This window comes from Priapulus caudatus, unplaced genomic scaffold (assembly GCF_000485595.1).
Source record: "Priapulus caudatus unplaced genomic scaffold, Priapulus_caudatus-5.0.1 Scaffold503, whole genome shotgun sequence".
Classification (NCBI taxonomy): domain Eukaryota; kingdom Metazoa; phylum Priapulida; class Priapulimorpha; order Priapulimorphida; family Priapulidae; genus Priapulus; species Priapulus caudatus.
The window spans coordinates 114,377-126,241 of NW_014577564.1; the positions used below are offsets into that span (position 1 = coordinate 114,377).

At 40.6% G+C, this 11,865-nt stretch overlaps 2 protein-coding genes across 3 annotated transcripts; one reads left to right on the top strand and one right to left on the bottom strand.

The window, feature by feature from the left end:
• The first annotated feature begins 585 nt into the window (after positions 1-585).
• LOC106811093 (protein FAM161B-like) lies at positions 586-4,433 on the top strand. The gene is made up of 4 exons (XM_014814624.1): positions 586-2,552; positions 2,796-2,960; positions 3,293-3,392; positions 3,725-4,433. The coding sequence occupies exons 1-4, from the start codon at positions 607-609 to the stop codon at positions 4,034-4,036; spliced, it is 2,523 nt and encodes an 840-aa protein (XP_014670110.1). The 5' UTR covers positions 586-606; the 3' UTR covers positions 4,037-4,433.
• A 2,772-nt stretch (positions 4,434-7,205) lies between these two features.
• On the bottom strand, positions 7,206-9,420 carry LOC106811096 (cytochrome c oxidase assembly factor 4 homolog, mitochondrial-like). 2 transcript variants are annotated; one of them, XM_014814626.1, is made up of 2 exons: positions 9,226-9,420; positions 7,206-7,500 (listed from the first exon to the last, which is right to left on the bottom strand). In XM_014814626.1, the coding sequence occupies exons 1-2, from the start codon at positions 9,346-9,348 to the stop codon at positions 7,399-7,401; spliced, it is 225 nt and encodes a 74-aa protein (XP_014670112.1). In that variant the 5' UTR covers positions 9,349-9,420; the 3' UTR covers positions 7,206-7,398. The 2 variants fall into 2 exon arrangements, 1 of the variants encoding a protein (XP_014670112.1); XR_001394099.1 differs by having other exon boundaries at positions 7,413-7,500; positions 9,252-9,338.
• Between the last annotated feature and the right edge of the window lie 2,445 nt (positions 9,421-11,865).

Below are 11,865 nucleotides of genomic sequence, written 5' to 3' on the forward strand. Positions count from 1 at the left end.
TTTGTGGATCACAATCACAATGCCTATATTATATATATAGCGCGGCGACACATACATATTTAGTGTGCGTGTTAGTGTTGGCGGTGTTGGAGTGAGGGTTACCTTTAGGGTTAACGTTTTGAACGTCATCGTCAACGTTATCACGTGACCTCCCTCCACGCCCGTGGGATAGCAACACCCGATTTATGCTTATCCAAAGCCAAACTGCATGCAGTTCCCCTTCGCTCACTCAAGATACCATGATTGAGCCCATGAGCGAGAGCGCCATCTGTCGTGGAGTTTGATCCATCATCCAAAGCTTATCCTCCACGGGTTTAGACTGGTTCTTTTTCTCGCTACACTTCGCAATGTTATATAAAGAGCAGGGACAAAGACTCAGTCTAGAGTGGTAGTTTTTGCATTAGCGTCGATGTTTCTGCTTAAAAAAATTATACAACATTTTTAACGAATGCCTTATCATATGGGGTTTCCATATGTTGTAGTAGCCCTTTAAATAATTTCATTTCGTCATAATCGACACACAATTTAATATATTTATAACAAACTGCTGCACAGAGGATGATATAGTGCGGTCCTGTACCGGCGTATCCAACCAAAATATTTGCGATGGCAACAGGGTTAGATCATAAAACATCGGTTTTTATTAACTCGTGTCTAAAACCTGCATCGCCAGCATGCCAGAATTTAGTAAGTGAAATTGTGGTAGGTTACGGTATTCCAAACGGAAGCAATAAAACAAGGAAATACTCTAAGAAGACGTCTACGAAGTCGCATGTATCGTCTGTTTTCGGGACTGGAAAAGATTGCAACAGCTTTGTTTCAAATAATCGTATTCGTGGTCGCAATACAACTAGTAACAAGCAGGAGGGCTATCGTGATTATAATGTTATGTATGCGGAACAAGAACATAGGCCTGCCAGCACCGAGTCAGAAAATGCAAATACGAAGTCGGACTACTATTGTGAGCACAGTTCAGACGGCGCTAGCTGTCTGGGGCTGAAATCTTTTGAGAAGCTAAAAAACATGGACCCGTCATCTGTCAATGTCGCAGACGTATCAAGACTGTGCGAATCTATTGACAAGGTTAAGCGTGAACACAAAAAGGCTCTCAAAAAACTAGAAAATCAGTATAATAGAAAGCATCAACCCGACAATTCAAATGTAGAACATGAATTTGACATGAAGTTTAATGATGTACATGATAATATAAATACTAATAATGTAATACCATCACACAAGTATGAGTCATTTCTTTCAAATGATGTGTCACGACTGAGCAAAAGTAATTTGAAAAAACATCAAGACAATATAGAGTCGCTATTAAAAATACCTGTTCATCCAAAAACATCTGGAAGAAGTCGTGCGACAGGATATATGTCCATGGATTGGAGAAACTTGACTTCAGATGAAAGAAGTGATACACTTCAAAATAAACCGACAGATTCTACTCTTCACACCAATACGTGGAACAATAATGACACAAGACCGTATGAAAGTAAATATGCATGGGAGGAGAGTGAACTGACGAAAGTGTGGGATGATTATTCTGTGGGCATTGATGCCTCAAAAGAGTTGCCATTAAGAAGTTCAAGTATGTGTAGGTCCCCATCTCCTACGAAAATAGGTAATAATGGGTGGCACCATGGCATCACAGTGCCACAACCTTTCAAAATGACTATTAGAGCAGAGCAGAAGCCAAAGACTAAATCAAAAGCACAGCTTCAAATAGAGAAACAAAAGCTAGAGAAACAGATGGCTGAAGAAGCTGAATGTCGGAAAGTTTTCCGAGCAAAGCCACCACCAGCACATGTGTATCTTCCTCTCTACAATGTAATCATGGCTGAGGAGGAGGTACGTCGGAAGGATATGCGTGAAAACAACAAACGAACACTGCTGTTAGATCAGAGACCATTTTCCTTTGTATGGCGAGAAGAGGAAAAGAAAAGGCGGGTTCAGTCTCAATTGGCAGTGAATGCTAGAAGTAGAAAGGAATCAAGATCTGTCAGCCCTTCCTTTAAAGCTACAAATCCACCAAAGGCTGTTTATAGCAGGGAAGTCCATAGAAAACTAGAAGAGCAAGAATTCTACAGGAAAATAAAAATTCACATGCGCTCACTAGAAATGCTTACATCGTCGAAGTTGCCACCACGTATGGAAGCACACCAGAGACGGATGAGAGAGCGTACTGAAACAAAAAGCAGAAAGTCTGGTGCTTTTGATGGTGTGACACCCTCCTTTACACCCGGAGTTCATGATGTGCCAGACTTCCAAGCAATACATAACCAGTTGCAGAGGCAGAATAGCTTGTTAGGTTCGCCCCAGTATACACAGTGCAACCCTTTCAATCTGCGAACGGCAAATATAAAGTCAAACGTTGATGTGATTGCTAACGACATTGTGAATGACGAAAAGAAATTGAAAGAGTCTAGGTGGCCTTATACTGGAAGTAGAGAGAAACGACCTCCTAGTTCTTTGAAATATCGGTCCGCTTCAGTTGGTTGCATTCCCACCCGCATTACATCAGCTGCTAGCCGGCAGCAGGCACTCGCCAGGTACAGTAGCATTTATGTATAATACTATCGTTTTGACAGGTAGCAATTCATCACGTGTAGCGAATTATTAATGCTAGAACAATAAGAGCATGCTACAACAATTAATTTTGCTGGTGCATGTACATGTGTTATTCATGACATTAATATTCAAGTGCAATATGCCTCTTTTTCATATTGTTGTTTATACGACGGTAATATACAGGCGATGAAACGATTATTCACATAATTTATTTGGACACACAGGTTGCAAAAAGAAGAAGAAAAGAAAAATGAAGAAAGTATGAAAGGGAGGCAATCTCGACAACGCAAAAAACACGAACACCTCAGGAGGCATTTGTATGAGAAGCTCGAGGCAGAGAGCAGTGGTGACTTGGAGACTCTGTTTACTGAGAAAGTCAAGAAAAATAAGTAATGTCAAAATGAGTTTTCTCTTGGTTTTATAAGAACTCAAAATAATTCACCATGCCATTTTCGTGTAGCAAATATCTGCTTCAATGTGTATAGCTTCTGTCGTGTGTTGTGGAGTAATGGTAATTGAATCATGATCATTAGCTGTCTGACACACGTGATTAAATGTAGTTGCACAATAACAAAATAGACCAGATGTGAATTTCTTTTACTTTTAATCAGCCAATTTGACGCACATAGCTGAGTTTCAAGTTTGCTTTTTGCCTAACATGAAATTGTGGCTGTGGCCATTTTAAGTTTGTTTTGCTTTGATCACTGGGTTGATTTTGTAGGGAATCGGAAGCTACACAGTTAGCCGAGTACAAGAAGAGCTTGCAAGAGATGTTGGAAAGGGTAGAAAGCCGTCCCCTACTCATGGATCAGCAGGCCCAGGTTTGTGGGGGCTTTCTAAGTAACTCCTTCAGTGGCACTAAATAAGATTAATAAAGATAATCTGAGGAAAGAGCCTTGTGAAACTGTGTTAAAATGATGCCAACTAAATTCTGTCATTAGTAGAAACGTGATGGTATAAATACCCCATGAAAGATTAAGGCATCTGTACGCTGAATGTAGTAGTAGAAGGGCTAGTACAAACTGCACACCAGATGTGTGTTTTAGATTACTTATAAATAAGTGTAAATACCCAAAGATAAAGTTGTCCCCTCTACTCATTAATTGTTATAAATTCGAAATAGTTACCTCTCGTTCTTTCGGCATTATTCTAGCTCAATGCAAAGAAAGCCATCGAGAAAAGGTTCGAGGATGCACTACGTAGTGCTGGCATCTCTGAAGACTACATCAAGGCCAAGAGTCAGGAAGAGCCACAACACATCAGTGTCGTTAGTGCTGATGAGACTGGAGAAATTGTGGAATCCACTCGCTGCGAGGAAGAGGCTCTGACGAAGGAAGATTACAACATTGAGGAAGATGGTTTCACTAGTGGTAGCGAGTCTGTTGCGGAGGCCCAAGCAGAGGTAAAAAGTTTAACGAGGTCAACAAGTGCCAGCAGCACCAGCAGCACCAGCAGTGCCACTTGAAATCTGTGCAGGAATAAAAACATTTTTAATTTGGCCTAATATGGAATACAATATTGGCCCAGCATGCAGTGAGAGGATTGTGTAGCTCTGTGGTTTATGATTCAAAAAGAGGTATATAAACTTTAATGAAGAACAGAACATGCTGTTAGATAGTAATTAATATAACATAATCAGCAAAGCAAATATTATATTGTGCATTCATTATTAGCATGTCATGTAGTTGTAAAAGCATGTAAATTGTGGTTGTTTTTTGCTTGTGGTTACAACAGTTTAAAGCGTGTTCTCTTGCTGAGAGAGCATGTCGTACATTGCCCCTCAGCTAGTGCTGATACAGATGTATTTAGCTCATCTGACATAGTCAGATGCAGCTTGTAGAATCGCATGATCGTCCGTCCGTCCGAGCGTCCGTCCGTGCGTCCGTCCGAGCGTCCGTCCGTCAACAGTTGGGCACAAATCTTAACCGCCTGACGTACGGTCACGATATTCGGGACGTGGGGGGGTAATCCGAAAACGAGTTGGGATGTCGAAGCTGGGGGTCAAAGGTCAAAGGTCAAGAGGTGTAAAAGAAGGGAACGATTTACTCCCTTAGCTTAAGGTATAGGGAGGAAATGCCGAATTTGCGGCACAAAATTTCTAAAATCGGCTCGACCTAAGGCTCGTGATATGTTTGGTGTATAGCATCAGTTGGTAGGAAAAGCTATCACTGTCGAAATTGGAGGTCACAGTCAAAGGTACAATAGGCCCAGGGCAGATTTTAGAGCATTTTCTGAGGAGCATGGTCTGACGGCAGCGATGAAAAACTTTTTTGTTTTCAGCGGTGACCTAGCATTTTTTATGGCATTATCGAAAGGAGCCATGAAATCTAGCTTTCTGCTGACTATGCGAAGAGTAAGTGTCAGATAACCTTTTGACCCCAAGAGGAGGGGTAAACATGGATTTGTTTGACTGTCTCGTAGAAAGAATTTGACTGCCGGTTTGCTAGTAGAATCTATACATGCCTGGATGTATGAGGCTATCAGTGATGATCAGGCAGGTGAAATTTTCAAAGCTAAATTGGTTATAAGAAGGTTATGCTCCTTAAATCAGATAATATTCTATGTCATTCTGTGACTGTCAGTATGTTACAATGTAACCTATGCCACTGCCATAGTGCTACTAGCCTAAGTGGCATGGTGTTGATGGTACTGTGTAGTTTTGCCTTGCGTTAATTGGTTTACCAGGTGGCAGCTCTCTATTGCAGCCTGACAAGCTGCGTAGGTTAAATCGAAGATGAGCTGCTTACCATTCTGTCTTGCACAAATAGTTGTTGCAAGCTACGTATGACTGGGAGCTTCCATCTTTAATCTGAAGACACTTAAATGTACGCGCGCATTCCTCGTGCTACTTTCAATAACGTCGCCAACGAACATTCCTTTGAGAAGGTTCCATGAATACATCCCTGTGCATTCCATGTTTCGGCGTGAGTATGTGAACACATTTTGGACTAACAGGGTTATAGAATCCCACGCACCCCACCACAGAGGTCACCGCGTAGACGTTAGATAGCGCTGATCGCTCCGCGGCAACTTGTTTTGTACAAGCTGTGAAAACACCATAACAGTGTTGGGACTGCCAAAAGTAAACAGCTGGAAATTAAGGCAGTTCGATTAGGCAATTAAGGCAAGACACAAATTAGCTTTAGCATTGAAGGCATGTCAAACCCAACAGGAATTAAAGCGCTTGGGAGAACCCCGTGCAGTGGTATTTATCATTTCACAAAACTATAGTGTGGCACTTTATATCAGCATGACATACTCGATACGTTACAAGTACAAAGCTGACAACAACCTTGTTAAATGTGGCAGGAGTTCACAATACTTTTTAAGTAGCTCAACGTTGTACCCATATTAATACACCATAATATTGATACTGTGCATTATTTATGGCAGAATTTTCTGTAAAGGGAGGTTACTTTGGCCATTTTTCCGAGAGTCGTGCGGACGAGTTTCAATAGCCCTGTTGTAACCTTGCCTAATCTATGGTCCGAGCAGATCATCTCAGTAACTTCTTAAGTCAGTTTATAAGTCAATGCAAATACTACATTACAGAACATGGTGCTGTGTTCGTGTGTGTTGCCTTGAGCAAGAACTGTGTCTCTCAATGGGTTGGTTGGAGTGCAAAGTGTAAGGGATAACCTGGAGGTTTTAGTGCACTTATGTGTATCCATTTCTGACTAATTGTAACTTGCCATGCAGTAGATGCAGTGACTAATAGTGAATGTGCGTAACTGTTGTTTCGTGCTCTGATGGTCCATTCACGGTTTCACCTATGCTGTTCTTTTTTGTACATCACATCATCATCAATTGATGACTATTTGTTTCCAACCTAATGTTTTGTGCATCTAAACGTCTTCTACACTATTGAGTTTGCACCCGAGTGTTATTGATGTAGTTAATGGTTTGTTTGCACTGGGTGGTGTCCGTTATTTATTTACTGTTTGCACTAACCTGACCTAGAGCTATTAAGAGACGGGTTGATATGTAACCAGAAATGGTTAGCTATTAGCTGCACACCTAGAATATTTATAACATAGATGCATGTAATTAATTAGTAAGAAAATGTTTATTTTTCAGTTTATATGCCCAAAGTATGACAAAGTTGCATTTTCACTACAACTTTAGAGTTTGTACTAGTTTATCACAATAAGTGTTAGTGAAACATGGAGCACACAGGTAATCAACACAAGTCTGTTAGAAAGATTATCTTACAACTTTGTCATTTATCTCTACTTACAAGAATTTCCGTTTCACGTAAACATTAATGTGATGAATCATGTACAGCATGGTGCTGCTAAGTGAGATCTGTCGTGTCGTGTTTAGTTCTTACATCAAAAAAGTTTATCAAACTACAGATGTATTTACAATTCCTGTAAATACACTTCCTTGTGTATTTCCTTTTTACGCAATCATGTTTACTGTTTGAATATACCGTTCTCTCATGTTTACCGTTACCTCAATCACGTTTACCATTTGAGTTTGGTATACAAATTTTGTTTCTACATCACGTTCACCGTGGTGTTTACTAAGTCGTGGTCCAGCCTACGATTCATTCTTTACGGTTAATATGAATAAAAAATATGTATCGTTTTAATTGCTCATGTTCAGATTCCTGTGGCAACTTGATCAAACCCGTGCATCCACAGAGGTATTGACATCCTACCGATTATTCTCAGATTACTCAACATTGGGTAGTTATGTAGCAATCGCATATATCGCAATAAAACTACAGTCATGGTCTTCCACTAAGCTGGACTGGTCCAGTATCACCTTTGAGCTGACACAAATCTGCTCAATTCATCGTACATGCTGACAAGATGAACGTATTTAATCAGCAGACATCCGTTTGTGGTAATTCGATATGCAGTTCTTGAATTCAGCAACCTTGTCTTGGCATTTTCTCCAATCCCGATGTTCTATCATACAGTCCTGTTTAAAAATGTGAGAATCCCAATTTAGCTATATGAATTATAGTATGTAATTACTGTTCTTTACAACTGTAAATGATCAACAATAAACTGTTTCAATTATCAATTTTTACAATCCAGTTAAATTAAAAGAATATGTCTATGATTACAAGATTGTGATCAATTAAATGTACACGTACATTTATGTAGTGTATTTAACATAACCATAATTGTTACAATAACATAAATATTACATTTATAAGAAGTACAAAAATGGATAACTATTATTACATTATTGTATGTGTAATGTTAGACAGGACTGCCTAATGACCAAAAACCTTGAATTTCACCAAAAATAAGAGTTAAATCATTACAATTGCACTGGAAAAATTATCCCACAATCACAGACTAGAGGGAGAGGGGTAAAAGGTAGAGGATGGTGAGTAGTGGAGGGCAGCTGAACCAAGGTAGGCAAGGTGAATGTGAGAGTTGGAGAGGGTGACAGGGGAGGGTGAGAGGGAGGGAGGGGCACAGGATAAAGGAAGTAGAGGAGGGACACAAGATAGAGGAGGTAGAGGAAGGGCACATGATAAAGGAGGTGGAGGAGGGGCACAGGATGGAGGAGGTTGATGGGGCATAAGGTAGATGTAACAGATAGGGAAAGGTAAAGAAAGGGGAAGTGGAGGTGGAAGAACTAAAAGGGGAAAGTAGAGAACTCAGGAAGATTAGATGACAAAGCTGAAAGGATTGAGAAGATGGAGGAGAAGAAAGCAGGCAAGGAGAAGAATACACGGAATCTAGAGGAAGCAGAAAAAGGTTAATTAGAGTGTAAGACGGTACAGAAGATGAGACGTATTTCTCGCTTCCTCTACCTTCTTACCTCCTACACATTGTCACACTATTTTCTGTGATGAACGTTGCATATGTCACGCTATGCCCAAATTTTCGTGTGTACTGACATAGGTAATTTCAAATAAAGCAATTCAGAATAAATATCATAATTAACTGCATGCATTGTTCGAGTGCATAACAGTAACAGTCACAATGCATTGTACCATGGCCATGCCCACATGCAATTTGGAAATTTCTATATTAAAATTACGGTAAATAAAAACGAATTTTATTTACTACCACAGTACCAGGCTTAATAGCAGAGGCATGTACAGGGGGGGGGGAGTCCAGGGGGTCCGGAATCCCCCCCCTGCTCGCGCAGAAAATGCATCTAAGGAAGTCTAATTTCAAAAAAAATTTGGGGGAGGGCCCCCCAGACCCCCTCTTCGCGTGCTCGCAAGTTTGGGTTACGGTTAGACCCCCCTGGTACAAATCCTGTACACGCCCCTGAATGGTACTCTACTCTCTTCCCCCTATAGCAAAATTTTACCCTAAATGCCATTCAGATGCTCATCTGCAACCCACAATGTAACCACACGCATGTCACTGTGCACAAACTCAAAGAAGGTAGATTGCTGCGAGTTTGTGACCAGGTCGTATGCGTGTGGTGAGACTGAGTGTTGCAGAGGAGCAATTGATTCACTGGAGCCTTAACTGAGGCTTGAACAGCATTATGCAGAAATATTATTGGATAGAGAGTAACATAAATATTAAGACGTTGGTAGTAAATAGAAATTGTGTTTAATTACAATCATTGTGCCCAGGCCTACTGCCACTGGAGTGCTGCGGCGTGCGGGTGTGAACGCGGCACAACAATCAACAATTTTCAATTCTACTTTCTAGGCACTGAGCCCACCTGAACCGCGTAGTGCAATTCCATACATCCTGTTTTCTTCATCATTGTCTCAACGGGATCTTCTTCATCGTCAATATCTTCCGCAGACACAGTGGGAGATCCCTTTCGATTGTGCGCATCCATGACTCTGTTAGTATATTATCAGTGCTCTATGATCTATCGTCTCTGCCCTTGTTCATCAGTTTCGTCATGGGCGCGGACATACTAGATTTATGATAGCGCCATCTACCGAGTAGCGACTTGCGAGACGCTTTTAGCGGGAAGCAGAGGAACAAGCAAAATCAGAAGAAGAAGAAGAAGAAGAAGAAGAAGAAGAAGAAGAAGAAGAAGAAGAAGAAGAAGAAGAAGAATGAGAAGACTCGCGTTTGGCTCAACTTTACACGTTCAGAAAAAAAGGAAAAAGAATCCAAAGATATTTTTCATTATAAGAGAAAGAGAAACGGATTTATTAGCGATTATGTTTGGTTGGAGAATAACCCCGGCAATGCCAGGCAAATAAAATAATAAATAGTAATTTGTTTATTATATTTCTGAGTATTATTCCGTAATGATTTTACTTAACTTAAAAAAACGCTTATCTACTATACAAACAAAAGATTTCTTTAGCCCTAACCCTTCTTGAAAACACACCAAGTCTCTGTATAAAATCATTTTATTAGTGGTCCGATTCAATGTGAGGTCGTTGTAAGGAAATCACTGAAAAACTGGCATATTTCGCACAGATTACAAATGTCGAAAAATAGACACAGAGTAATGTTAGATGCATATCTGATATTCACATATAAATTTATATTTATTCACAGAGCATACAATGAGATAAAAAGTTATTTAAAACATAGAAGCAAAAGATTAATGGTGCTGCTCACATATATATCATCTATAAGGTATAATCTATGGTATAATTTATTAGAAATTAGTACTTTAATAACAATCCAATTTGGCAGCTGTAGCGTGCGGCTACCACATTTCAGTAATCCAACCCAGCCCTATGCGCAAGGAACAGCTATAAACAAAGGAGAGCATACGATGAGGTCAAATCCAAAAATTATTCCATCACTCATTAAATTTATTCTATTGCAGGGCCATATTCAGCACTTTATTTCTAAAATGACCACGGATGAGAATAAACGTAGTTCGTTATCTCGTTTAATTTTCTTCATATTATTACAAGCAGAGGCGTCTGCTTTCAAGTTCTTTACATCTTCTCAATCGCCACTAGTCATATTTCCTGTAAGATAAAAATGTCAAAGAAATCCATTAGCAAAATATTAGGAACGAAAGTCAGTATTTGTCTCAATTCATAATTAGTGGTTCTTCTACACAGATGTTGTAGTAGAGTGAAGCTAACTTGCGCAGATACAAAATATAGAAATCAGATGATATAGCATGCAAGAAATAATGTGCATTAGTAATGGGTTTTCACTGACCTTTGGCGATTAGAAGGAATTGATGGCCGAGTTCCAGTGGTTTAGACGCAACAGTGGATGATGTCATGACCTTGCCCTGACTATTAGCATTCGTGAATGTGCACAGTCGTATTTAGCTTGGCGAGATCAAGCAGACCAATCGCTTCCAGTAACCTCGGCGTGAGTATTTCTGTGACGGGTAAAGCACGATTATAGACAAGTGACTCGGTACCATTATCTGTTTTAGGCGGCGTTACAACTACTTGTCTAGAAATTTGGTCAAAATTTTAAAGAAAATCTAATCTAAGTAGTAAATCTACGCAGGTTACATAATATCTTACGGACGATCGCCATTGCAACGAGTGGCCCGTACAAAACATGATCTAAACTACGTACGTAATAATGTGTTAGTGAGTTATTCATGTGAACGGACATATGTGAACACATTAGGCTACTCACACATGTACTTGGTGCAAGAAATAAGTGTACGCTCACAGCAGAGGTATTCTCACCCCAAGAACAAGCCCAGTTCAGGAAAGGTGACCAGGCTGGACAAGTACAGACAGCAGCTCCTCTTACTGTAAGTAGATATGAATTATTTAGTGTGTGCGTGTTAGTGTATGTGTGTGTGTGTGCATGTGTGTGTGTGTGTGTGTGTGTGTGTGTGTGTGTGTGTGTGTGTCGTAGTCGTGGCCAAATCTACACAACTTGTAACACCTACGCTATATCTATGCTACACCTACGCCCTACACTTACGCTACACTGACTCAAAGCCTACGCCATACCTACGCACTACTACGGAACCTATCAATCACAATACAAACTTAGCAGCACATCCAATCACCCACGCAACAACTACGTAACTCTACGCACCCTCTTACGCAACTCCTGCGCAATACCTACAATCACCTACGCCACGCTTACCCTACCACCTAACACAGCCACCTACCAAGCCCACACAACTTTTTGCGCAACACCCACCACAACTTCTGCGAACACCTACACAACTCTGCGCAGACACCTACACATACTCTGCGCAAGTTACAACCTATCAAGGCCTATATATCGCACATTTCACTTTTAAACCCAACAAAATCGCCCACTGAAGGTACCGCCACACACGTCCATGCACGCACGGCATGCACGACACGCACGCACGACGCACGTATGCCTCGCACGCACGCACACCACACACGGACACACCACAACACACACACACACACACGTCGTACAC